The 25,913-nt window shown below is 35.1% G+C and overlaps 1 protein-coding gene across 11 annotated transcripts in view; it reads left to right on the forward strand.

Annotated features, from left to right (window-relative positions):
* The window catches only part of LOC129750836 (uncharacterized), a 134,234-nt gene that overhangs the window by 96,170 nt on the left and 12,151 nt on the right, over positions 1 to 25,913 (forward strand). For 8 of the 11 annotated variants that reach the window (XM_055745929.1, XM_055745923.1, XM_055745926.1 and 5 more), the window contains one exon: positions 20,022 to 20,186. In XM_055745929.1, the coding sequence (XP_055601904.1) occupies positions 20,022 to 20,042 (21 nt within the window). In that variant the 3' untranslated portion in view covers positions 20,043 to 20,186. Of the gene's footprint in view, positions 1 to 20,021; positions 20,318 to 25,913 lie in introns of those variants that run through there. The other 3 variants (XM_055745931.1, XM_055745933.1, XM_055745932.1) reach the window with 2 other exon arrangements.

Genomic DNA, 25,913 nt, shown 5'->3' on the forward strand with positions numbered 1-25,913 from the left:
GTTTAAAATTAATTACAAGGAAATCAGAGTTCAAAAGATGTTTGCTGGAAAAATACATGGAGTAACAACGACATAGATAAAATTAGGAGCAGAAATGGAATGATTAGTATTAGTAGATCCAACAGAATCAACCAAATTGTTACAACTTTAAAGATGTGTATCTTACGTTACATGAATTAATAAATAAATAAAAAAAAAATAGTTGGATTTATATCAGATACGCCTGAAATAAAAACAGTTTTGTAAAGAAATTTGACGGCAACAGGTATTGAAAAATGTTTCACATTGCGAAATTTTCAAAATGTGCTAAAAATGTCAAAATTTCTACCACTTTCTTCCAACACGAGTGAATTTGCTTTTAGAAGTGGTAGATATAGATAGAGTTGCATCTACACTACACGCGCACTGTCACTTTGACTTTGAACATCCATAACTTTTTACTATGATGATATTTTTTGATCAAAGTTTCTGAGTAAGACAGATCAACTATCGAATTATTATATCACACAATTTGAGCTTTCTACAGAGTGTGTGGCCAGAGATGCAATAATTCTACGAAAATCGAACTTTTTGGACTTTTATCATTCAAACAGCTAAATCTCAGAAACCACGAATCGCTTTTTATTAAAATTTTGCAGAGTGATTGTTGAAATATAAAGATGAAAAGTTTGAAGTTTTTGAAAAGTTCTACCGAAGGGATCGAAAGTTATGTGATGTACAATATTTCAGGCATGAACCTTAAAAATGTGATTTCTATAGAATTTCGGACGGTTCATGAGAACAGTATCTTTTCCAACCACAAGTCAAATGATGTCTGACAAAAGCAATAAAAAAAAGAAAAAATTGAATAAATGATCCATTTGAGTTTATAAATCAGAATCCCACAAAATTGTTTTAGGTTTTTGATTGCAGCAGATTTACTGGTTGTTGAACATAAAATATGATTTTCCTATGGAAACATTCATCCAAAATTCTATAGAAATCGCATTTTTAGGTTCATTCCTGAAATATTGTACATCGTGTAACTTTTGATCCCTTCGGTAGAACTTTTCAAAAACTTCAGACATGTTAACTTTATATTTCAACAATCACTCTGAAAAATTTCAATAAAAATGGATGTGTAGTTTCTGAGATAAAGCAGTTTTAACGGTAAAAGTCCAAAAACTCCGATTTTTTTATAATTACTATATCTCTGGCCACACATTCTTTAGAGAGCTGAAATTTCGTGATATGGTAGTGTGATAGTTGATCTATCTTACGCAGAAAATTTGATCAAAAAATATCATCAGAGAAAAAAGTTATGGAAGTCCAAAGTCAAAACGACAGAGCGCAAGCTTCCAATTTCTATACAATTATGAACGGTACTGTACTTTTTATTCTGAGAATATTTATGCATTTTAACTAATCCTCTAGTACCCAACCCCACCTTTAGTCAATCGTTATTTTTCCTTTTTTATGCAGAATGTTTGAAAACATGTTAATTCAACAATCTATACATGAAAACTGTATGCCAAGCAGTTGTCAAAAGCAACAGCAAAGAGAAGCTTAGAAAACCATGAGAAAATTGCCATGTGTTGTTCGACCTAATAAACTGATTGGCAGTTAGGTCTAAGAGTTTCCACTAGAGATGTACCGAATAGTGGTATTCGGCGAACGGCCGAATACCGAATAGTGACCTTTTCAACTATTCGGCCAAACGAATATTCGGCCGAATATTCGGTCGAATATTCTATTGAATTTTCAATACAAAAAAAAAACAATAAATTCATTTTTCGTCTTTTTCTGCCATCTTAATGCCCCTCATGTTTTTAAGTCGATTATTTTCAACCAGATGTATAATTCATCAGATCTTTTTTAAGAAGAGATCTTTTTGATTTTCAAGATGTCACAATTAGCTGGAAGGACATTGTCGTGTCCGGTGGATGTTTCCTTCTTTTGAAGACAGCTTGGCCAATTCAAAACGTCCCTCGATGAAAGCGATTACACGTCCGATCGTCGCAGCAATATTCTATCAACTGATTCGTTCGTTTTTTCACTCGGAGAAACCGTTGAGAATCACACCAATACAAACCCTCTCCTAATCGTGTAGATTCACTAGTGGTAGTGAATCCCAATCAAATTTGTCGGACTGTCTCTTCTTGTCGGTTCACAGACAACGTATATACTATTTGTTTAATTGGACTTTATAGTTTTCTAACAACTTCAAATAATATTTTAATTTGTAATTTTTTTCAAATATTTTTTATTCTCTTTGTTCCTATTCTCTACAGACATCAGATGACTTGTCGCTTCTAGGACGTTTATCACAAAAGAGATTGGGTTTCAGTGAAATCTGGGACAAAACATTTCAAAACAGGAGTCAAGCTTTTTGATTTGCTTTTTTGTAAATCGAATTAGATGAATGTCTAATTTTGGCAAGATGTCTTAAAAGTTGTTTTCAAAAAGAACGATGATCTTTAACCTTAAGCATACAATACTTTCTACGACACGTATCCATACGGCTGGGTCGGGCCTGAACGATTCTTTGAGAAACTTGTAATAAAAAAAGGAATATCTGAACAGAAACTAGGCATCATTCTCAAACATAATAAAGGAAAAGAAATAAAATTACTTGAAATTTAAAGTTTTCATCGAACCACAACAGCAGTGCTTAAATCGTATCTAAAGAATAAATTTACTCTAAACAATCGTTTTGTAACGAAAAATTTAGAAATTTTCTAAGTAACATTTGAGTTTTTTATTTGATTTAGCAAAAAATCTGAATAAACCCGGGTAAAAACCGGAAAGTTTAAAAAAATATGTGTCCATCCCGGTCAGATTTATCTTTTCTCGAATTCTTTATTTGGTTTATGGACAGGCCTGGATATATCAAGAAGTATTATCAATAAATAAAGCTATCTACAGTGAAAAATACACGGGTACACCAAAAAAATTTCCCTGGAACCATAAGTTTTTGGTTATTTTAAAGCTTTTTCAACATTACTATTGGATTTTTTATAAATTATCCAACCTCAGTTGAAAAATTTGAGAAGTCTGTTTTTGATTGGATTAAAAAAAATAAATATTCGGCCTATTCGGCCGAATACCTAGCTCAACTATTCGGTGAGCCGAATATTCGGCTTAACGGTTTTTTGGTGGTATTCGGCGCCGAATATTCGGCCGACCGAATATTCGGTGCATCTCTAGTTTCCACATGATTTGAGAAAAAAATATCTTAAGTAAGGCAGGAAAGATGAAATATAAACCCCGTCTAAAGGCGGGGTTGGGAAAAACGATGACAATTCGAAAAATATGTACAATATTCACTTTTAAAAAAGTAGAAATGTCTTAATTATATGAAGAAGAATTTCAACAACAAAAAATAAATAAATATATAGCTATGAGTCTGCCTGAAACATAAACATGTTTCAAATTAAAGGAAAAAATGGTTCAAGTGTGTAAAAACTAAAACCAAATTACCAAAAGTCAAGTTTAATTGCCCCGGTGGTTATGCAATTTATGAAAATATTGTCAACAATTTCCCTCTACTATAAAGTTTTTCATAAAACAAAAGTTTATTTTAATCATAAAACTAAGCATTTGTGAATTTTTCGCCAAAAAATATTAGGTTCTAGCGGGTTAACCGACGAAAACATAGGCAATTTAAACGATACTGTGCACTATTTTTTCAAATTTTTAATGCAGAACTTGAAAATTATCCATGAACTTTAAGAAAAATAGATATGTTTTTGACAAAAGCGGATGTTTACAGCGTCGTTTTGTTTACTTTCGATTTTTAACTTCGATGTCAAGTTGATGTTCATAATTTTTAATTGCAATTTTCTCGTAAACGTGCTGGCTCTTGGCGACAAATTCTACATTGGAACAATCCTTACGTTCAGAATAACAAGTCAGGAAAAGAAACGGTGGTTTAAAATGGAGAAAAAAGAGATTTTGTACAAAACTCTAAAATGTTGTTTTCAAACCCTAAGTGGGATAGCTTTATTATTACACATTTCAAATTTTCTTTCCGTCGTCCAACAAAATTAAGCCGTTTTTAGCATTTCGATGAAGAAAAGTTGAGAAAATTACTTTTTCGTTTTAGAATAAGTATATATTTTCGACTAAATCGGTTCTTGTGTGTTGCAACATAAAATAAACACAATAACCATTAAAAGATGCTTTACATATAGCACCATGCACTTTTTTTGTTTTTGATTGATCGAGCAACGTATTCAACCTATTAGTTGAAAAAGTTTGTTTAATATTTCTTTAGAAAGCAAAGAAAAAATCTACCGTCCCAAGTGAAGACACCAGCAGTCTATAACAACTTTGATGATAAATGTTTTCGCTTTGCGTCTATCAAGTGTTTTTTTTTTAGGATTTTAACACTATCGTGTTATTCATCCCTATAACGTCTATAAAGCTCATCTCTTCAGCATTCGTACCCAACTTCGTCTGCATCACATTGAACGTAATTTCATCAAAACTTATCAACTGCTGACTTTTTTTAATGATTTTTTAAAGATGAACTATACAAAAATCCATCCCATTTACCACGGTGTATTTTACACATCATATTAAATTCTACAGATGAAACTTCAACGAAAGCCAATCTCATCCAGAGTACGGATTCCGATGAAAAACAATAGATTACAGTGTAAGAAATAAAATCGGTACTCAAAATACTCGTATCTAAATATCTCGAGATCAACAAGGAAAAAGATGGAAATTCGAATCGAATATAAACCGCTCTTATCGAATTTCTCCAGGCCAAAGGATCGATTCACAGAATTTTGAGCGAATTTTCGTCACAAAATCTGTGTCACAGATCACAGAATTTTTTAAATTTTCACAGAATTCACAGATTTTCTAAATTTTGTACAGATTTCTAAAATTAAACATTATTATGTCACTTTCAACTTTTATTTCTGACTCCAATTCATGAAAATATGAAAACAAGGTAATATAAGCTATTTTATTACTAAGTATCAAGGTGCCATTAATATTCTTTAGTTCCTATAAACTTCTCTTCTGGTTGAAAAAGGCTCACTCATTTCTCTCTAATGAAATTATCACCTGCATATTTCACACCATATCGAGAACGCCGGACATTTTCATTAATACTATTCAAAAAGATAAAAAATGAAGAAACCAAGACGAAAAAAATTAGGGATAAGGAATAAAACATAGACATAATAATAGTTTGAATCCCAAAAATTAGTAAAAAAAAAAGCACATTTACTATGATCAAACCATAAAGATGAAATGATAAAGGGCTAAACATTTGAGGAAAAACAATTTTTAAGTTTAACTTTCGGTTTTTTACTTACAATAAAAATTTTACAGTTAGCTATAAATCTTAAGCTAAAGGTTTTAAAGGATTTAAAATATGCACGATCTAAATATGCACAGAAATTTTCACTTAAACTGGAGAAAAACTAGAAAAAAAAAGTTAAGTTCAAAATTGAAAAAAAAACTTCAAGTTTAGGTCTTGCCATAGAAAATTTGAAAAAGTTATGATTCAAATGACAGCTTTCAAAATCTAAATTTAATAAAGGAAAAATAAAAATTCAGGATTGAACTAAAATATCATACATACTCAATAAGGAAATTTTCTAAATTAGGTTTTTAAACTTTTAATTCCAAATTTACCTACCGATACCTACCCGTTCTGTTCACAGAATTCTGTCTTTTGAAATAAAGTTGTTCCATTTGTTCTGTATTGTAAATTCTAAGTCGTCTTTCTGACTCTTGAATAAGACATTTGAATTAAAATATCAAAATGCAATGTGCATTAATATTACGAAATTTCCAAAAAGAAAAGCTCCACAAGGAAGTATTCAAAAATATTTTTACTAAACTTCACTTTGAGAGGTTCTAAATCTGATACTAAATCATACAAGTATTACCACTGGTCATTTACTAGTGAAATTTCTGATGTTCATGAGAATTTCAACATGATGCTATTTTGAACTGTTGTTCAATTGAGTTTAGTGTTTGGATCACATTTAAAAACAAAGTTAAAAAAAACTGTAAAATAAATTATTCTCGTTAATCACGTTCTTCTTGATTTGAATTTTTCATTACATTTACTGAGTAAATAAACAAGAAATGAAAGTACACTGGATTCTCTATCGTTTGAATAGATAATGTTTTTTTAAGTTTTTTAAAATAAAGAAGTCGTTTAAAAGTTCAAGACAACCTTACAAAAAAAAATCGGTCGATTCAAGTTAAGTAGTCAACTAGGACAGTGGATCGGTCGTTTCCAATCTGGTTGACCATTATAAAGTGATCTAGATGAAATAGGCATATTCAAATATTTGTTTTGAATATTGCTTTCTGCTCCAGAACATTCGTAGGGTCATCAAATAGCCTTCCATGTCCATGATTTTATCAAAAAGCTACGTCCGAACCAATTTACCATACAGGAATGGTTTGGTTAAAAGCGAGAATTTCTAGAACTGTTGTTTTTGGCAAGTTCGAAAATAGTATTATTTCGAGAGAATCGTTTAAAAAATCGTTCTTAAAACCTCTTCAAAGGATCGTTTCAATAGAGTCTTTAGAGTAGGATTAAAGTTTTCGGGAATCATTTTTTTAATATTAATAAAGACTTGCAGATATTTATTATCCTTTGTCGTTTAACTCTTTCTAAAACAGAGGTTAACCATATTTGCGTTTTGCCGAACGATTTGTTCAATTCGCATTTACCACTACTAATCTTTTCTTTCGCATTCCTTCCCCCTTATCGGTGTGTTATTTCTCACCAACTTGTGCTTTCACCAGCTACAACTAAACCACCAAATTTGCTCCTAATCTGACTTCTTCATTTTCCATTTCAACACTTTTAAGAATCCAAAGTATGCTCTCGTGGTAGCCAAAAATTACATAATTTAACCGCCCTGAGCTCACGGAATCACGAGAGCGTGTCTCGGAGAAAAGAGACCCGGCACATAAACCCGGCAAACTAACTTGTTCTAACTTATTCAAATTTATGTTCTACTCGATGGTAATCTTCCTCGGTTATTCGTGTAAACTTTCCTTTCCTTAAACAGGCAACTTCGAGTGGCGTCGACAGAAATGGACGGAATTCGTTGTCCCCCCAGCTCCCACCTAAAACCCCTTTTTCCGATTTTTTTACTTTCTCGGAAACAAAAAGGATTCCTCCTAAATTCTTGTCCCATTTCCGGTAACATTCAACACCTTCCCCATCACAGACACACACACAATACACCCACACACCTGATCAGATCCGGTAACGAAAGGATGAAAACAAGAAGAAAACAGCAACTACGGATCGGTCAATACGAAAAAAAAGTGTGACCAATCAACGGCCGAGAGTGGCGCGCCCCGAAAGTAGATGTCGTATTTCATTTGCGCGAATCGTGAATGGGAAAAGGGAGGGTGACGGTGGCGAGGAGGCAGCCAATCTAGTCCCAATCACCCAATTCCAATCACGACAAAAAAAAACGGGAAATACGACATCCATGGGGCTCGCTACCCTATAAATCATCATACGTGTCTCTCGTTGTTGTAGGCAAATTGTGTAGCAAGTTGTTAAATGGAATGTTATTCGATGTGTTCTATATTTGCTACCCAACTCATCTATGACTGTGTACCTTCTTGTATTGTTTTCTGGTTTTTTTTTTTTTTTTTTGTTTCGTTTGATGCCGTTTGTTTGAACAGGATGTCTGATTTATTTGAAACAACTTATTGTTTTTCTTCGACAACCAACAATCTGATTGTACCTGTTGTACTCTGTTTGAACTATCTACTTGTTGTGCATTCTAAATGTGAGAGGTTTTCCATTTTATCACGAGTTAATGACAATTTTATGATTGGTGTTTACATCGTCTAATCTTCTAATTTTTGCGTGGGTGTTTTGGGTGTTTACTCACAGATACTCCACTCACATAATGAAACCGTATTAGTACATTCAATATCCGGAGTGGCAACCATGTATACATTTGATTTTTTTATATTATTTTCAAATTTATTCACATTCCTAAGCAACTGCGCAAATGAGTTTAAAAGGCATAGATACGCATTATAATCAAACATACATTTAAAACAACATCATCAGAACTCTATGGAGCCACTACTGAAAAATAAATTTACTGACATATGGAATAATTGTGTAGGAGAGGCTTTAGAAAAAAAAAACGCTGAATCACACTCTTCTTGGTTTAGTCTTGTCCAGTTTTTCAAGATGTTTACAAATAAAATCTTGTTTACAGCGTTAGTAACATACTGCGTTCCGAAAGAATCCACTAGGATAAATTTGAACAATCGACTGAAAAATAACAATTTGTACAGTGAGCGAAACAAGAATAGTTTCAAAATGTGTTTTGCTTGTTAAACAAGGAATGATTGAAAATCATCCAAATTACTTCTACAACTTTGTTTTTAATTGATTTACGGATAAATCTAGCAAAAGTTTATTATTCTGGACGAAGAAATTGGCGTTGAGGACCAAAAATATGAAAAATAAAAAAATGCGAGATAAGAATAGTACCAGTTTTGTTTTTCTACGAAAATCAAGATTATTTCTTAAAATTTACTGTTGAATTTGAGCTCTTATTCTTTTTTTTAAATTTCTTTATCAACATGACGTGAAATGATGAAACAAACATTCTGGGTTAATTTTGAATCAGAAAAGAAGAGAAGAAGAACAAATTAAGTCTTAATGTGAATTTTTTTTAGTTTATTTAGGCTCATCTTCATAATTTTGATGTAGTAATTCAACACAGTTTTATTAGAGTTCATGCTGAAGAAAGCTTTTCAGGATTCGTAAAAATTCACCAGCCCAAGAATATACCACCGCCAAAGTTTCTGATCATCTCAATTTCCGATCAAATCGCAAATCAAACCAATAATACTACTAGCCTTCTGGTCCATTAAACTCCATCGGAAAGTACAACATTAATCTATATTTCGGTAAAAGTGCACTTTACTTATTTCGCATTTTGTTTATTATATTTTTGGTCCTTAACGCCGATTACTTCGTCAAAAAAAAAAAATTACGCTTGATTTATTCGATGAACAATTGACAGCAAAGAACAAAATTTTGGCGCTTTCCAACCGTTCATATTATACTAAGGTTGCTAGATTGCCCGGTTTAATCCGGGTTTGCCCGGATATTTAATACTAAATTAAAAAACAGTCCGGCCCGGCCTTGTTGCCCGAATTTCATTGAAAATTGCCCGGATTTTGCCCGGGTTAATTCACTTTATAAGGCAAATTAAACAAAAAAACAACAAACTCCTCCAAAACGAAATGTTTTGTGCAAATTTATTTTAAAAATAATTTTGAAAGGTTTTTTGGAAGCCTAAAATAGGGTTCAAAATCTATCGATGAGTTATGATGAAAAAAAAATATTTTTTTTCATTTTTGTTTCTTGATTTTGTTGAGGAATTTCTGAGTTATGGCAAAATTTGCCCGGACATTGCCCGGATTTTTAATCGTTTGTCCTGCCCGGATACGTGCTGAAAAAAATCTGACAACCTTCTAATATTATAGCAAGTAAAACACATAGGGGTACTATTCTTGTTTCGTTCACTGTAAATGCGCATTGTTTGAAATTCTGGGTTATTTATCAATAACAACTAAAGCTTTGTTCTAATACTGGTTAAAATTAAACAAAATATTAAAGTTGCGTAGCTACATTAACACTTTTTCTTATAAATATTTTTTTCGAATAATGAGACCTTAAGTCATAAAAAGTTCTGAAATCAACCGAAATGCATTTTCTATAGAATTAAATCACAGACAAACAGACAGGAAACTCCCTCTTTCTCTTCGCAAAGCGATTGCATTGCTATCTGTAGTTGACATCGCCTACACTAATAGAAGAGGTTGCAAAAATCCAATGCCTAATCAGCATATCTCTGTGTCGAAAATGCGCTATAAAGTGTACTGTAGGGCCAAAGATGATAAGATTGGATAAGCATTTCTGGCATAAAGATTCTAGCTCCTAAACAAAATGATGCATGATCACTATATTCTAGCTAAACAAGAAATACACTTTACGGGAATTTCATCCAATTGGATAATTTATCAAAAAAAAATATAAAGAGAGAATTGAGCTCACTGCAACATTCTCATCTTAGCTTGCCAGTCCGATACCTTACCCAGTACTTCATCTCAGTTGGTTAGCAAACAAAGGTTTATTATCATAATCATTCTGTCACTGCAGATTATTACGCACAGCTCATCTTGGCTGAAACAAAGGATTTTTTTTCTTAATGTCAGTTTACATACACACACAGCACTCGGTACATAATGCAGCAATATCCTTGCTGGCTGATTGTTTCCACCCTGCTTTGTCTTGTGATAAGGGAAGCAAATCGAGCAGAACTGATAATGATAACTGGTTTACCCCTTGTTTAAAGTTTGCAATATGTAAGGCGAGACCTATCCTTGGAAGATTGTGCAGGTTTTGCTAACGGCTTAATGCGCCACTTTCTGAGGAGACCGTTAGCCTGGTTATGGTTTGCCCGGCCAATGAGACCCACCAAAGGGCGAGTTTTTCCTTCTTCTGCTATACTTCTCCTGAAACGACCGTTCCCCAAAAGTTAGAAAGTACTCCGCCAAAGGCGTCAAGTGCTTCAAAAAAAATCCAAAAAATTAGAAAAATTTAATTGATCAACCAAAATAAATCAGGTCGGCAAAAAAGATCTGACATCGCCGCTTAGCATCAGCAGTTGAGCGTCTGCCAACCACCAATCTTAGTCGCTTTTCAAGCCAGATGTGAGTTGGAAACAACTGGAGTCTAACGCTCTCCTTAAAAAAAAACCGCTGCAAAACGTGAAATGCCTTAAACAGGAAAGTTCTCAAAAAAAGATAAGGCTTCGAATTTAGGGCATTCCACCGTTTATTAAAAAAAAACCTTCCGAAAAAAAATTATTTCTCGACAAAAAACTTTATTCCGTTTCGAGACTCGAACTCATGTTCTCTGGGAAGTCGGAGATTTTTAGGTTACCACTCTAACCGCTCGACCACATTAGCTGGTGGTGCTGCGGGCTGCTAGCAATCGTTCGGGTTTGGTGGAGGGCCAAAAGTCTAGTGGTCGTGCATATCCCTTACGGCATTAGTTTTCACAATAGGGTCAACGACCCGAAAAACTGGACACAATTCAGTACCCACCCAAATTTATGCGCATAAATATTTAGAGGGAAGGGTACTTACTGCAGTTGGATGTGTTGTTGATGGAGGCTGTTTCGGTGTTGTTCTCTACCGGCTCATCGGGAAATCAGGCTCGATTCGGAGATGTTTTGGCGAACATGTGATGCTGTTGTTGCTTCCGCTCTAGCGGAACCTAGCGGTGCTGTCGCTCGATGTCGAACCCAGATGTTGTTGTGCTGGCCTTCTTCATCGAGTGCGCGACGCTGGTGGGAAACTAATTTTTACGGGTGTTTCCGTTTAACTTCGAATCCCGTGGTTGTTGTAGGGGAAATTCGAAATTGAGCTGGGGTTCCGGACTATGTTGACGGAGTCCGGATTTCCGGCGGGTTTTGCTCCGGAAAAAGTTGGTCCGTGTGGTGAATTTCGTTGTTTCGTGAGCCAGGGAAAAGTGTTGTCGCTGCGTACGTCGGGTGCTGGTCGCCTCCTTCTCGCAGGTAAACCTTTCAATGAAACCGTAAGGGATTATTGCGTGCACGTTTCCCTCCCACAAAACTTTTACCTTTTTCGCAAATCGGTTGTTGCGAATGGTTTGCGACGGTTTATTCTCACAGCCTGTCGTACGACCCTAAAATCTAGGCCAGAACCAGTTAGTGATCCCTTTCCCATGAAAAACACCTCACGTTTTACCTTCTACTACTCGGAACTCTAGCCACACACCTGACTCAATCCACGATTTCAGACCAAATGATCGAACTGCTCTAGGACTTCAGAAAATTGCAGCTGTCTATTCATTTACAAACCGGAACTGCGTAAAGCGAATACTTTACGAAGTTCCCCGACATATTCTCTTAACCAATTCATATTTTCCTGATAGTTCGGCTTTCTCCCGAAACTCTCTCTTCCCTTTTAACAATTCAAGTCCCGATTGTTCAAAGGGAAAGCTCGCTGCGAAGTAGAGAAAACTTGCGCTCTGATGTTTTCATCGGCGATGCAATTCCACCCAGGTGGGAGGTGGTTTGTCAGATAGTGGCAACTAAGGCGTTATAAACCTGCACTCTAAATATTTGGTGTTCTGCTCAAGTGAAATGTTGGGTAGCTAATTCTAACTAACTGTAGCTTGCTACAAATACACTACACAAATGGCTTGTGCAAATTCGATGATTCCATGACGATTGTTTGATTCTATGTTCGCCCACACACGATAAAAACATATTTTACGCGAACACAAACGATTGCTGGCTGTTCAAGCCATATCAATTCATGCTTGAATAATTCCAGAAAGATCCAGAAAGGCGGGGTTCCAGAAAGATCCAGAAACACCTAAACATTTTATTCCATTGGATTCTATGTGGAAGGTTCTAGAATTTTCATCCGTTGTTTACATTCGCACGCACGGAAGAGTTCAGAACAATGCTGGCGCGCAAGGCATCGTGCGCATAAGGGGGTTCCAGAACATTCCAATGGCTTTAAATAAGAGCGCGCGCACCGTGGTGAGTTTAGTTGTTAATCTGATCCGCGTGTTTTTGCCTCGTCCGTCGCGAAAGTAACCTACCAACAAGTGACCTTCCAAAGTAGATGATAGAGAAAGTTGAGAATAATAAAGAGGAAAATAGTAGTGCTAATTAAGCGTGTTTATTAATTTGTTCGCCAAAAATACAGTCCATTGCTAAGACACTGGCGAAAACAGCAACAACAAAAACCCCTTCCACCCTGGCCGAGGCTGAGTAAATAACCTGTATTTTGTACAAACAGCACCATACTCCATGCCTCAAAGGGTTGTTTGTACAACATTTTTCGATCCAGGCCGATTTTACTCAAACCGTTTGCGTGCTCATACACAATGCAAATCGAATTCACAGCAACAGAATGTCATCGAATTTCATCGCATTTGTGCAAATGTTGTGTAGTTTATGGCCCGCTTAACACTAAGCGATAGGGGAGAATGAGGATACTTGATCCCTGGGGATACTTGATTCCTTAGCTATATCTCGAAACTGGAATGTCTTACAAAGATCAAATGTTCTAGAAAAATGTGCCAAAATGAGCAAAATAACAATGCTTGTAGTTTAAAATTTTTTAACCAAATAATTGTTTGAGTAATTGAACTTTGTTTAAAAAATTTCACAAAATGTAACTTGAAGATCTTTTTCCATCACTTTGAAATGTTCCTTACATGGGAAAATTATGAAAAAAATATTTGTTCCAATGTATCAATCGTTCGAGCGTAAAATGAACTTCATAATGCCATATTTTCAAAGTAATGAAAAACTCTCAATTTTTTTTCAGAAAAAGTTTTCTAAAATGTTGATTATGGGTACAAATGATCCCCTAGAGTTGGGTACAATTGATCCCCCTTCCAAATGGCATATTCTTCTTCTGAATTGATCGTTTTTATTGCTGATTACGAAATTACTAATATTTATCCAAAAACTAATATTTATCAAACAATTGTCTGAAGAAAAGATCAAAAATAATTAATTTTCTCTAAATTATAAAAAACAGCGCCTTTAAGTATGCAATGTTATTAGCGTTGAGACAAAGTTAAAGAATTTTCTTCTTATGTCTGCTATAAGTTGTGAAATGAGAACAAACATGACCAAAATAGTCAATTAACATTCTATCTTGGGGTTTTGTTTGATTTTTATACAAGGATTAGGGCTTCCTGAATAAAAGATCAAGTCTCCTTCAATAGGGGATCAAGTCTCCCCTAACTTCAGAAAAATCGCAATTTTTTTACTCCGACGAAAATGCTTCTAGTTCATCAACGGGTTCAAGTATCGTTCTAATTTTTGGAGCATAGAAACTTGAAGTTACAAGCTGTCAGAAAATGTCAAAGACGGCGAGTTGCTAAATTTTTCCAAAAAGATATGGTGAAAATAAGAAAAGGGGATCAAGTATCCCCACTCTCCCCTAAATATGTAAAAGCGATGACTTCTCATCCGTTCCCAATGACGATCAAGATAACTCGTCCAGAACTATTTTCTCTCAGTCAGCTCTAGTTCTGAGAATATACTCCGACAAAACTGGAAGCGAGCAAGAGAACCAACGCACAGAGTATGCTTTTTCCAGCTATTTGCGTTCTTGCTGACTCTCCGCGCCCTCAACTTCATGCAAAAAAATTTAAAAAAGGTTCTCTCGTCCGGAAGCGAGAACTTATCCTTAAAGACGATAAATTTGAACCGGAATTCACAACTTATTGAGAGCAAAATTGAAATTGATAAGTGCTAGCAGAGGCGCCAAAGTGCCTGATTTTTCGAGATTTGCCTGATTTTTTGAGGCTCAGCCTGACAACCTGATAAGCCATTGCATCTCTCTGATTTTTTAAAATAAGCTTGATTTTGTCTGATTTTTACAAATGTGATGGGTAGTAAGGAACTGCGTGAAATTTCCAGTACTTTGGCGTAGCCTGAATTTTATTACGCCAGCCCGCGGATGAAAATCTCTCTCGCTGGTGTTTTGATCGGCAAATTTAACGGAGGATAACGGTTTTTGGATTCCCTGCTTGTGATCGGATATGAGATATGTTTTAATTGGTTTCTTTTAGACATATACAATGCGGTTGTGCTGGGGGGACAATACCAGTTATTAGAAAGCTTGTTTATGCCGGTTTGGCATAGCATTTAATATCGATAGTTCCCCCTCAAAGGAAGTTCATTATTGGAGTAGAGCCTAATATGTGGGTGTACCAATCAATTTCATATTGATGAAATGGATCATGGCCACCTATGAAGATTCTGTCTTTCGCGTTCGTTTGTAAACAATAGTTTCATCGTTAAGTGTCAGAAGATTTTAGATATTCATTTTTTACTACTCTAAATCGATGTTTATCTTGTGAATATTTATGCGAAGAAAAATTGTTATTGTGAATATATGTCTGTTGATTTGAGATTCTTTTTGAATTTCTAAAACCCCGGGATCTCAAAAGCTTCGTTTTGATTCAAAACTCATCCATGATTTTTGGAGAATTTTTAAGTAACGTTTAAATGAGTAAATGTGGTTTTTTATGTTTGCTTGGGAAAACTGAATATTTTGTACTGAAAAATTTGATGTATAACATTCAACTATCGCAACAGTACGACCAAAGTTATTAAAATATCTATGTTACAAATTTGATTTGATAACAGATTTTACATTCAAGTTTTCTCCACACTAACTTGTATACATACATGCTTCCACAAGCTATGATAAAGTTGTATGCAATCCTTTCAGATGCCACTTTTTGCAGGTTGCATAAGATTAAAACTTGAATGGAAACAACATTATGATTCAAAGAATGTTACATACATAAATATTTGATTATTAGAGATACATATATCGAATAGTGGTATTCGGCGAACGACCGAACACCGAATTTTGACTGTTTCAACTTTCCGGTCAAACGAATATTCGGCCGAATAATCTGTTGAGTTTCTGATGAAAAAACGAAAGCGATTTTTTCAATTTCCTTCTATTTCTCCCAGCTCAATGACCCTCATGTTTTTGAGTCGATTATTTTCAACCAGATTATGTACTACAAGATCTTTTTCAAGTAGGGGTCTCTCTGATTTAAAAAAAATTCAAAAAAATAACTGAAAGGACATCAAATGACTTGTCGTTTCGAGGGTGTTTATTTCCGAAGAGAACAAAACACGTCGGAACAGCCGCCTTGCAGCTGCTTTGAAATTTCTTATTTGATATCGAATTGGATGAAATTCGAATTTGAGCAAATATTTGTTAAAATGAACGATGATTTATAACAGTCTGTGTTTAAACCTTAAGAATACCATACCTTCAATTACCCGGTCGAGCAATTCAGGACGAGTTTATGAAAAATTTGTCAAAACAGAGCAAATCTGAACAAAATCTAGACCAAAAACATAAAATGGGAAAGTTAAAGAAATCGACTTGAAATTTAAAGTTTTCATTAAATCACACCAGCAGTATTCAAATTAAACAAAAATTTATGTTCATTTTGAAAATGTTTAAAAATCGTTTTTAACACAAAATATTGAAGTTTTCAAACAGAATTTAGAGTTTTTAATTGATTAAGCAAATACTTTGAATAAAGCCGGGTAGAATTCGGAATTTGTTTTAACAATATCTGAGCATCCCGGCCAGATTTAAGTTATCTCGAATTCTTTATTGGATTTGCCCGGATATTTTAAGAAAATCTGGAATAAACGATAATCAAAATATAAAGTGATAATTGTCAGTATTCTCGGGGATCTACAGGGAAAGATACACGGATACACCTAAGATGTTTAATTGAAACCATAAGTTTTTTTTATGATTGTGTTGGTTTTTAAACATTACTTTATGATATTTTATAAATTATCCAAAATCGCTTGAAAAACTTTTCGATTATGTTATTGTATAAATAAAAAAAAATTATATTCGGCCGAATACTTAGCTCAGCGGTGAACCGAATATTCATTCTAACGGTTTCTGGGCAATATTCGGCGTCAAATATTCGGTACATCTCTACTGAATATCATTGCTCGTACTGTTGCGATAATTAAGTGTAATATATCAAAATAAAGGTGACAAATAAGGATATCTGTTTAAGAAAAGATTGTATGGAATTTTTTTTCTATTTACTGCCGATTTTGAACTCTTAACTTGTAACTAAATTTTCTGTACAAGTTTGTAGTTTATGTTTTTTTTTTACTTTTTTGGTTAGATTTAGTCGATTATTTTCATACAGATTCATACAGATGCTTGTCATATCAATAACTGTGCACTGTAAAACCATCATTTTATAATAACAAGAGCATTCTAGAGCACATCTACGAATATTTACAAGAAAAATTGACTTTTTTTCACTAAAACTGCTAGCGCATGCTGGAAACTTACTCAAATAAGTTCAAATTTGGAGAGAGTACTTGAAAATGAATAAGGATCAAACCCTGTAAGTGGCATTGTGATCAGCCAAAAAGCTGAAAAGTGAACTAGTCTAATGTACAGACAGTACTTCAGAATAGGAAAAGTTGAATTTCATTTTTTTTTAATATATTTTAACCAATGAATTTCGGCAAATTTTAAGAGAGTTTTATGAGAATATTGCTTAGGTGTATGACTAGCATGATGCTAGCTGATTCAGCTTTGAATTTCAGAAAACTTATAATTGACCTAGTAACGGAATACAGAATGTTGATTTATCTTTTCCACATATATATGATTAAAATCTTTACCTCAAATGCGCAAATTCACATCCCAGTTCGGCTTCAACAATGATTTCAAGAAGATTTGCAGCTCGAAGTCCATTATCTAAACGTGCACGCATGAACAACTCGAAAGGAATATAAGGCAGCAGTAAGTTGCGGTTTCCAACATTTGCAACGTCTTCCGAATGATTTCGGCAAGGCTTTTGATGGGAGAGCTGAGTAGATTTGATTTGATTTCAGTTGACTTGTTGAAAAAATGGGCTTTCCATCGTTGCTTGTTGGTTTGAATTTTGGAACCTTTTTAATCGGCTGATCATTTTTTTTAAAAATCAATGCTCTTGCACCGGAACGAACGCCGTATGAATTTATCCAAACAACCCTGACGAATTTGGTCATACCCGGAACCCAAAGTCTTTGAAAAAATCTGCAAAATGGAAAACTTCACTTCAGAATCATGATATAGGGAAATTGTCTAACAAAATGGTACATGCTTCGTTTATGTTGACTTTGATAGAAGCTAGAGACCATGGATGGAGTTTAAAATAAAAGGAAGGCTACGAAACGGTTCAATTTTAAAGCAGTTAACTCTAGTGTCGACATTGCTAATCTTCTAAAGGACTGCACACGCATTGCGAGAAATTACATATGAGTGACCTATCTGTTTGTCTGTGGTTAACCATTTAATGCATAGTGATATCTTAAAACAACAATAACAAATACCAAATTATTTTGGAAACGCGTGGATATTAATATACTCAAAAAAGTATGCTAGAGAATAAAAGAGAATGGAATTTTTATTATGACTTATTAATGTTATGTTATTGAAAAAATCAAATCAATTTTTTTGATAACATTTTCCAAATTAAATTTCTGCATTCGTGGAGCTGTAAAGTTTTGGTTTTAGAAATTTTTCAAATTGTTTATCTAAATACAGATTCCAGCAAAGAAGAAAACTGTATGTCATGTTTTTTAACTATTTGTTATATTTATTGTCTTCTTCAAAATCTTCAACTCATTTCTATATATCTTAAAAAAATAATTTTTACGAAAGGTATTTGAAACAGGAGGTAGCACTAACAACTTATATTCTTTGTGCGTTTCGTATCATTTACATTAACAGGAAAAGACACTGCAGCCGGACTATAGACAAGTTTCTTTAGGTATTTTGTTGTATCTTTGGCCTTTCTGTTTGTGAATACGTTCGGTGTTGTTTTCATCCGCTGTGTGGCATTCTTCAATTACACAAAATAAAAAAACACACTTAAAAACTTGTAGTTGTTGTTTCGTTGACCAAATTCATCATTTTACAGAAGTGTTTCATGCATATAAGCAATATGGCGTACAAAACGAGATGTTTCAAAACTATCAATCTGGTAACATTCTAACAGTTCTAATTTCATTTACTTTTGATTTGATCTTCTTTGCTTTGATATTTGTTTCACCGTACACTGTTTACTTACTCCATCATCGCTTACAGGATTTTTTTCTTCGTTCCTTTTTTTAAGCTCCGTCTTTTTCAGTGTTTTCCCTTTTATCTGTATTTCTCTCTTTGAAGCATGATCACAGCAAAGTCACAATGCAGTTTAACTTTTCCATCTCGCTTAATGCAGCTACGAGAATGCATTTGTAATTATAATCACATTTGTGCACAAAATACTTTCCTGCACATTCGTTTTGGCAGCTTGGTAAATGGCAAAAGTGTTCCTCTGAAGCGGCCCAAATCTGTGTTATAAGTAACATCGCAGCTTTCAGCACTCCAGAAAGTGCCCACACTTGACAAAATCCCGAAACACAATCTCTCATTTCTAGGACATGTGCCTCTGCGATATCCATATGAATTGCTTAGTGGCGTACCGCAAAAAAGGGAAAAAATCAGCATCATTGTTTGAAGAATAATAAAAAAAAAGTTTGCTCTTTAATTTTTCATTCCACTTTTACAATCGCTTTCTGCAAAAGGGGAAATCCTTGGAAAGCAGTTCCGTCCATCAGCCGAGATAGGAGACTACAATGTCGCAAATTGCTTTCTTGCTTCCCTCTTCTGCTACCTAAGGCCTTTTTTAGCTCTTTTTTGCTAGCTCGTTTTTCGCTAGCGCTTTTTTCCGGGAAAATAACAATCCCGGATCTTTTTCAACGCCTCTTGAGCAAAAATCTGTGCGTTAGCCATGCGTATGCAATTGTTATGCTTTGCCACTTGTAGAATGCCCATCATCTTTCCAACGACGAATCTACTGCATACCTTGATTAAAGCTGTGAAGCACGTGCTGCTAGATAAAAAAGCTGTACATTGCTTTCTGCTAGTTTTTTTCGATGAAAATATGTGAATTCAATAAAATTAGTTTTAAACGAAACAAATTGGAAGTTCTGGATACTCTTTTTGAATCTGCTATGCAAACCTTTTTTTTTATTTTTTTTGTGAGCCAGGAGCGCTGAAGTTGATTAAAAAAATGTACAAATCGAACATGCTTTTTACACTAGACACCCACAACATGCACAACACACTATTTTTCCGTGTCTCGAAGCATAAAGCATTGGCCGATCGCTTGGACGAAGTCTGCGCTAGCAAGCAAACTTTTGGATAACGCTGAATAAATAATTCTTATATAACACATGGCACAAACTTAGACCATCAGTCATCATAATTTCTTTACGTTGTTATCTTATATTGATGCTTTATCTCGATACAACACAAGCGTTATATTTTCCGTTTACCCATCAACGAAATCGCTAGTTTGTTACGGTGTTTAATATACTTTTATTGTCGCCCATCCAACCCAGGTTCCCGAAGACCAAGTCTAGCTTCAGTCCACAGCACAACGTCCTCGGTTCGGAGCTACAGCATGCGGCGGTTCGAGCAGGAAATCCATCAGAAGGAGCTGCGGCAGGAGATGAAGAGGCACATGGCCCGGCTGCAGGACAACCAGCAGATGCAGAAAATCAAACCGAACATCATCATCGGCGACGTGATATCCTGCCCGATGAACAAACCGATCCTGACCACGCCCAGCCCGCTGACGCCGAACTCGATCGACGACCTGTTGCCCTCGGTGGACGAAACGCAGGAGGTGAGTGAGGTAAATGAGAATCGCTGAAATTGTATAAACAAACATGCATGCTCGAATCATGCTTTTTTCATAAGTAAAATATTTGTCAATTAACTTCTGTAAGTCAGTGACCTAGTGCAATGTGCTAAAAGTTTTGCAGTATTTTGAACTAATATTCATACAAATAGAATCTAGGTGACGACCAGCTTAGTAATACATCTGTAATATGACGGTATAAACACAGAGAACAAACGCAGAGTGTAAAATTTCAAAAGCTGTCGTCAAAAAAAGACGTTAAAAACTGACTTGGAACAGTGCCATCTATTGCGTCGTTAAATCGTTGAAAATGAACTTTAAAAGTGCTGAATTTTTGAAATGGCATAATCGTATATGAACTCATAAAGAATCAAACCAATTTCCCAGTCAAATGAACGGATTCAATCTATTGCTTGATAAATGCAATCTAAGTCACTTTCGAAGGGCGAACACAAGATTATTGCGACACATTCAACAGTGCAAAACTTTTTTACCATTAGGTAAAAATCAACCAAATTTTGCACACTATCTCAATGATGTGCATTGTTTACATACTATCAAACTCGAAGTCGTGTTTTTCGATTCAACGAAAATGGAGGAAGACCAACGCGAGTCGAGAGAACTTTTTTTTCCAAACACCTGGAATTTCCTGATCTGTCGCACCGGCAGTTGGGAAAAATGTTGAGTATTCACCATTCAACCGTCTCCAGAGTGTTGAAGCGGTTCCAGGAGCGATTCGAATCTAGTGAACCTCATTAATAGACAAGGAACTGGAAGAAAACCGTGACCGGTGAACAAAAAGACCGAGGAAAGGTGAAGCGGACGATTAAAGCCACTTCAACGTCTCAAGCCGTGATTTGGCTAAAAAGATCGGCATCCAGAATGCAAAGAAAAGAGCTGGACTACATACATAAAAGGTACAGAACTTTCCAAACCGCGATTAGCGGCAACAATCGACGGCTAAAACTCGGGCACGGAAGCTCTACGAGAAGATGCTGACAAAATATGGCTGCTGTGTGATGAACGACGAAACGTATATTAAAGCCGATTTTAAGCTAATTCTGCGATTGGAGTTTTTAACCGGAAAAAGCAAGTCCGATGTTGACGACAATTTTTAGAAGATGAAAATGTCGAAGTTCGCCTCCAAATATCTCGTTTGGCAGGCCATCTACTCTTGCGGACTGAGGAGTGAACCTCTCGTTACAAAAGGCACAGTAAATGGCGAGATCTACAAATCTGAGTGCCTCGAGAAGCGCCTTTTGCCGTTCTTACAGCAGCACGACGAAGTTCCGCTATTTTAGCAAGATTTGGCATCATGCCACTTTTCGAAAAGTGTCCTGGGGTGGAATGAGGCGATTTCTGTCTTTTTTGTTCCAAAGGACATGAACACGCTAAACTGTCCGGAGCTGCCCCCGGTGAAACAGTACTGGGCAATAATGAAGCGGAAACTTCGGAAGAGCAAGAAGACAGTTAAAGACGAAAATGAAACGCTAAAAAATGGGAAAAAACTGAGAAACTGGTACCGGGTAACACCGTAAAGACTTTGGCAGGGCATCAAGCGAAAATGCGTTCAATTTTACACTCAAGGCTCCATCGATTAAAAAATTATCTTTTGAATTTTTAAGTAAATATGTGTATAAAACTACCCTAAAATTTTGGTTTGATTCTAAACAAAAAATTGGCTATAGAGAGCTGGGTTCAATTTAATTTATTAAATCGGATTTATCGTAGTCGAACAACATGTTTATATCATTCGATTCAGGACTTTATATTTACGAATGAGTTGGTGAACTAGCAAACTGGTATAGGGAAAGTGAGCCCTATTTTGGCATGGTCCTTTTTTTGGCATGCCAACATGTCTTTTCATGTTTTTCAGGTCCAAATTGAGCTAAAAAAAATTTGAATATGTTTTCATTGCGAAGAAAATAATCTTTTTCAAATCTGTGCATATCGAAATTTTCGGTTGTTTGTACTTTATTAAAGTAGTTAATTTTTTTCGATCTGCATCCAAGGCAATTATGTTGGAAATCACCGAATGAAAATCAGATGAACTCACTTTTCTAGTGCAACTGTTAAATTCACATGCGATTTCAAACGCGGACATTCATTTGAAAAATTTGCAATAAATACTCATGCCTCCAGTTTAACTCGGCAAAAAATCTAAAAGCACTAGAAAGACAAAAGAATGAATATTTATTTAGGTTTTGATTAAAAATTTAAAACTAATTTTGTTCCTTTTCTTGGCATGCAACTTCAATCAAAATACACCACCAGTGTTGGAAGCTGGAAAAAATACATGTTCATTAAAGAGGTATTTTTGGGCTGATGTTTTCCCTAAAACTTCATTTAAAACTACGCACAAATGTTTTCATATTAATTGGGTTGTATGATAAGACCGTTGCTATCAACTTAAGCTTCTAAATAAGTTGGAGAACATAAGTGATTCGACTAACTAAAAGTCATATCCGAGCATTGAAAATGCAAAAATCGCTATTCGGGAACCATGAATCGAAGGTACATTGGTATGCGTGCGAACAGCATTTGCATTGCAGTCTGCCGAGCAAATGCCACGTGGTCTCCTACAGAACACAGTGGTTCGAAATATTAAAAAAAAAAAAACTAAGTGAAATTATGCATCTCACAAGACTTAAGATGTTTTTCTTATCTGAAAATTGTTAGATCGATGGCAATTTATGACTTTAGTATATAAATTACATAATGAATTGAGTTTTGGAATCGTTTTCTATTGCTTGGGATCCATATACTTACTCAGATTTAATTTTTTGGATTTTTGGTTCTTACTTTTTTCATGGAAACCGAAGTTGGAAGTTCAGGAAAATATCGTTTTCTTTCCAATTTTTTCTTAAATATTAGACGTGAGTCGAATGAAAAAAAATATTTTAGCAAGGTTTACATTCTAACATCTATTTGGCGTGTCAAACCACTGTGCAACGCCCCGGGCATTCGAGATGGCTCTTGCTAGAAGCTCATAATCTCAGCTAACAAATTCAAAAGGGCAAAATTTCAAAATACCATTCAAGGAATTTTTCAATTTCTTACTTTATGAAGCCAAACTCTACAATATGAAGATAGTTGTTTGGTAGCAAAAACAACCCTATGTGTCGCAATCGCAAGTCTCCTAGAGTATTTTACTATCAACTTATGGTCTATAAAACTCAAAAGGAATAATTTAAACAATGATTTATAAATGTCAACACATCATGATGCACAGAACCACAGTAATGTCGTAAATGAATCTGTCGTTAGGCTTAGCATTAATGATTTTGTCCAGTTACCATTCTAGTAAGGAAATTCTCCATAAAAAACTGAGAAAATCTAAGCAATTTTTCCAATATTTGGAAAAATCTAATCGATGAGTAAAGTTCAAAATAAGATATTTCAATTCAACGTTACAATACCACTTTCACAACAACCACGTTGAAGTCCTTTTTTTTAATTATTCGTTTATTTGACACGGCTCAAACCTTTCAGTATTACTCCCGTTCAAGTCGTATTTGATTTTTATTTTGATGAAATTGTCTCAAAAAACTTCGCAAAAATGATGAACTGTGAAATCAAAAAAAAATTTCGAGGAATGTGAATCAATCGGGGCCAGATACCGATATTTTACATCACTATTCTGGCAGCTGGACCACACCAACAATTTTTTTTAACTCTACGTTGAAAACCTGGGCTAGTCTACATAGATAAGCCCATGCCACCTGAAATACTTTTCCTAGATTGATTGGCTTTATTCAGATTTTATCAGTCCTTCATGAGTTACTAACTGTATACATATTGGAGAAATTTTTTGAAGTGTTCAGTTTAGAAAGTTTGCTTACAAAACATGTTAGTTTACTAATCTTAGTTTAGATTTCATTAAAGGGATTTAATGTTCATAAAAAAGAGAAAGTTCAACCCACTCGCGGACATAATTCGTTTCTGAATCGGTCCCCCTGATGAAGGTTTAGTTGTCATCCATAAACCAATGATTCTTGTTCATACACAAATATTCGGAAACATCCTGAGGTGTTTATAATCATCACTTTGTTTAAATGAGTAAAAAGTTTAAAGTTTTAAAAATTAAAAAAAGAATTGCGGAAATTCTGGACTTCCGACTTTTTGAAATAAAATCTTATTTTGTGCTTCCCTTCCAACCAAATTTCATCAATGTTTTCAAAAGCAGTTTTGTTGTATGAGTGAAGCCCGGTGTTCCATCGTTGCATAGAACTTTACGCTCAGCTGACGTCATTCTGTCAGTGGCCTTATATTCAGAATAGCCAACGATTCTGTTAACTGTCAATTGAGCATTGTTGGTAAAGATCTATTGCACATTGCTGGTGGCCAAGAATCGGATCATCGAAACGGCAAACAATTGGTACGGCGGCCAAGTAATTGGAGCACCACAGTGAGTACTTTGCATGCATTTTGCTCACATTAATGAAAGTTCCATAAAGAAAACATATTTTTGTTGAACTCTAAGCAAGTTAGCAAGTAAATTCTTCAAAGGATGTTCTATGATGCACTCAACAGGAAGGTTGGAATGTTGAAAAAAAGGCAAAACCATGCCTTAGGTGCCAAGGTCGGGTACATTTACCCTAATCGTTTGAAATGCTTACTTCTCAATTTTCTAAAATTAATTAATAAGATTCAAACTAAGCGTCTCGCCTCTAAGTCTTCTAAGCCAATGGTCATGAGATCGAATCCCGGTCACGACGTACATTAGACTGAGTCGATTTTTGGTTTTCTCAAACCCTGGGATCTTAAAAGCTTCGTTTTGGTCCAAAACTCATTCATGATTTTTTGCAGAATTTTTAGTAACGTTTACATGAGTAAATTTGAACTTTTAGGTTTGTATGGGAAAATTGAATATTCTGTACTGAAAAATCAACATCATTTATGTTTCTTCTGTGGAACCGAGCCTGTTAATGGTTTTTGTGCCAATTTATAAATTTCTTACAGGAAATTTTCCGCTGAACAACTTAGTCGAATATCATAACTTCGTATTTTGAATGCTGTTGTATACAGTTGGACTTAAAGCTCTATGTATCGTGAGCTACAATTTTTATAATTTTGGTCAAATCTAATTTTTAGAAATCGTATTGGTACATCTTCGTACCTGAAAATGATCCCATTTTCAATGATGATGGGAAGTTTTAAAGAAACATGAGACATCAAAGAAAGAAAGAACATAAGCCGTAATACCATGAATTTCTCGAAAAAGTTACAAAGACTTGAACCCGCAATTTCTGCTTCAGTTCAACCCTGGATCTTCTATCGATACTCCATGTATATCTCGCATCACCACCCATCGATTCGGGAGCAGCACTGATTGCTTCTTCATATTACCGTAAGTAGCGGCAAATCCCCTGTCGATGGGAGGTGATAGAAAACAACAGAGATCAACAGTGAGCAAAGAACACATGCTAAATATACATGGAGTATCAATAACACATCCAGTGGTCGACCGACGGAACTCGACGTGTATGCGTACTTGAGCCTATTTCGTCACGTTCACCGTGGTACAATTGGCAAACGCGCCGTTATACTGAAGCGGAAATTGCGGGTTCAAGTCCTGCCGGTGAGCCGT

This window comes from Uranotaenia lowii, chromosome 3, assembly GCF_029784155.1.
Source record: "Uranotaenia lowii strain MFRU-FL chromosome 3, ASM2978415v1, whole genome shotgun sequence".
NCBI classification, from domain to species: domain Eukaryota; kingdom Metazoa; phylum Arthropoda; class Insecta; order Diptera; family Culicidae; genus Uranotaenia; species Uranotaenia lowii.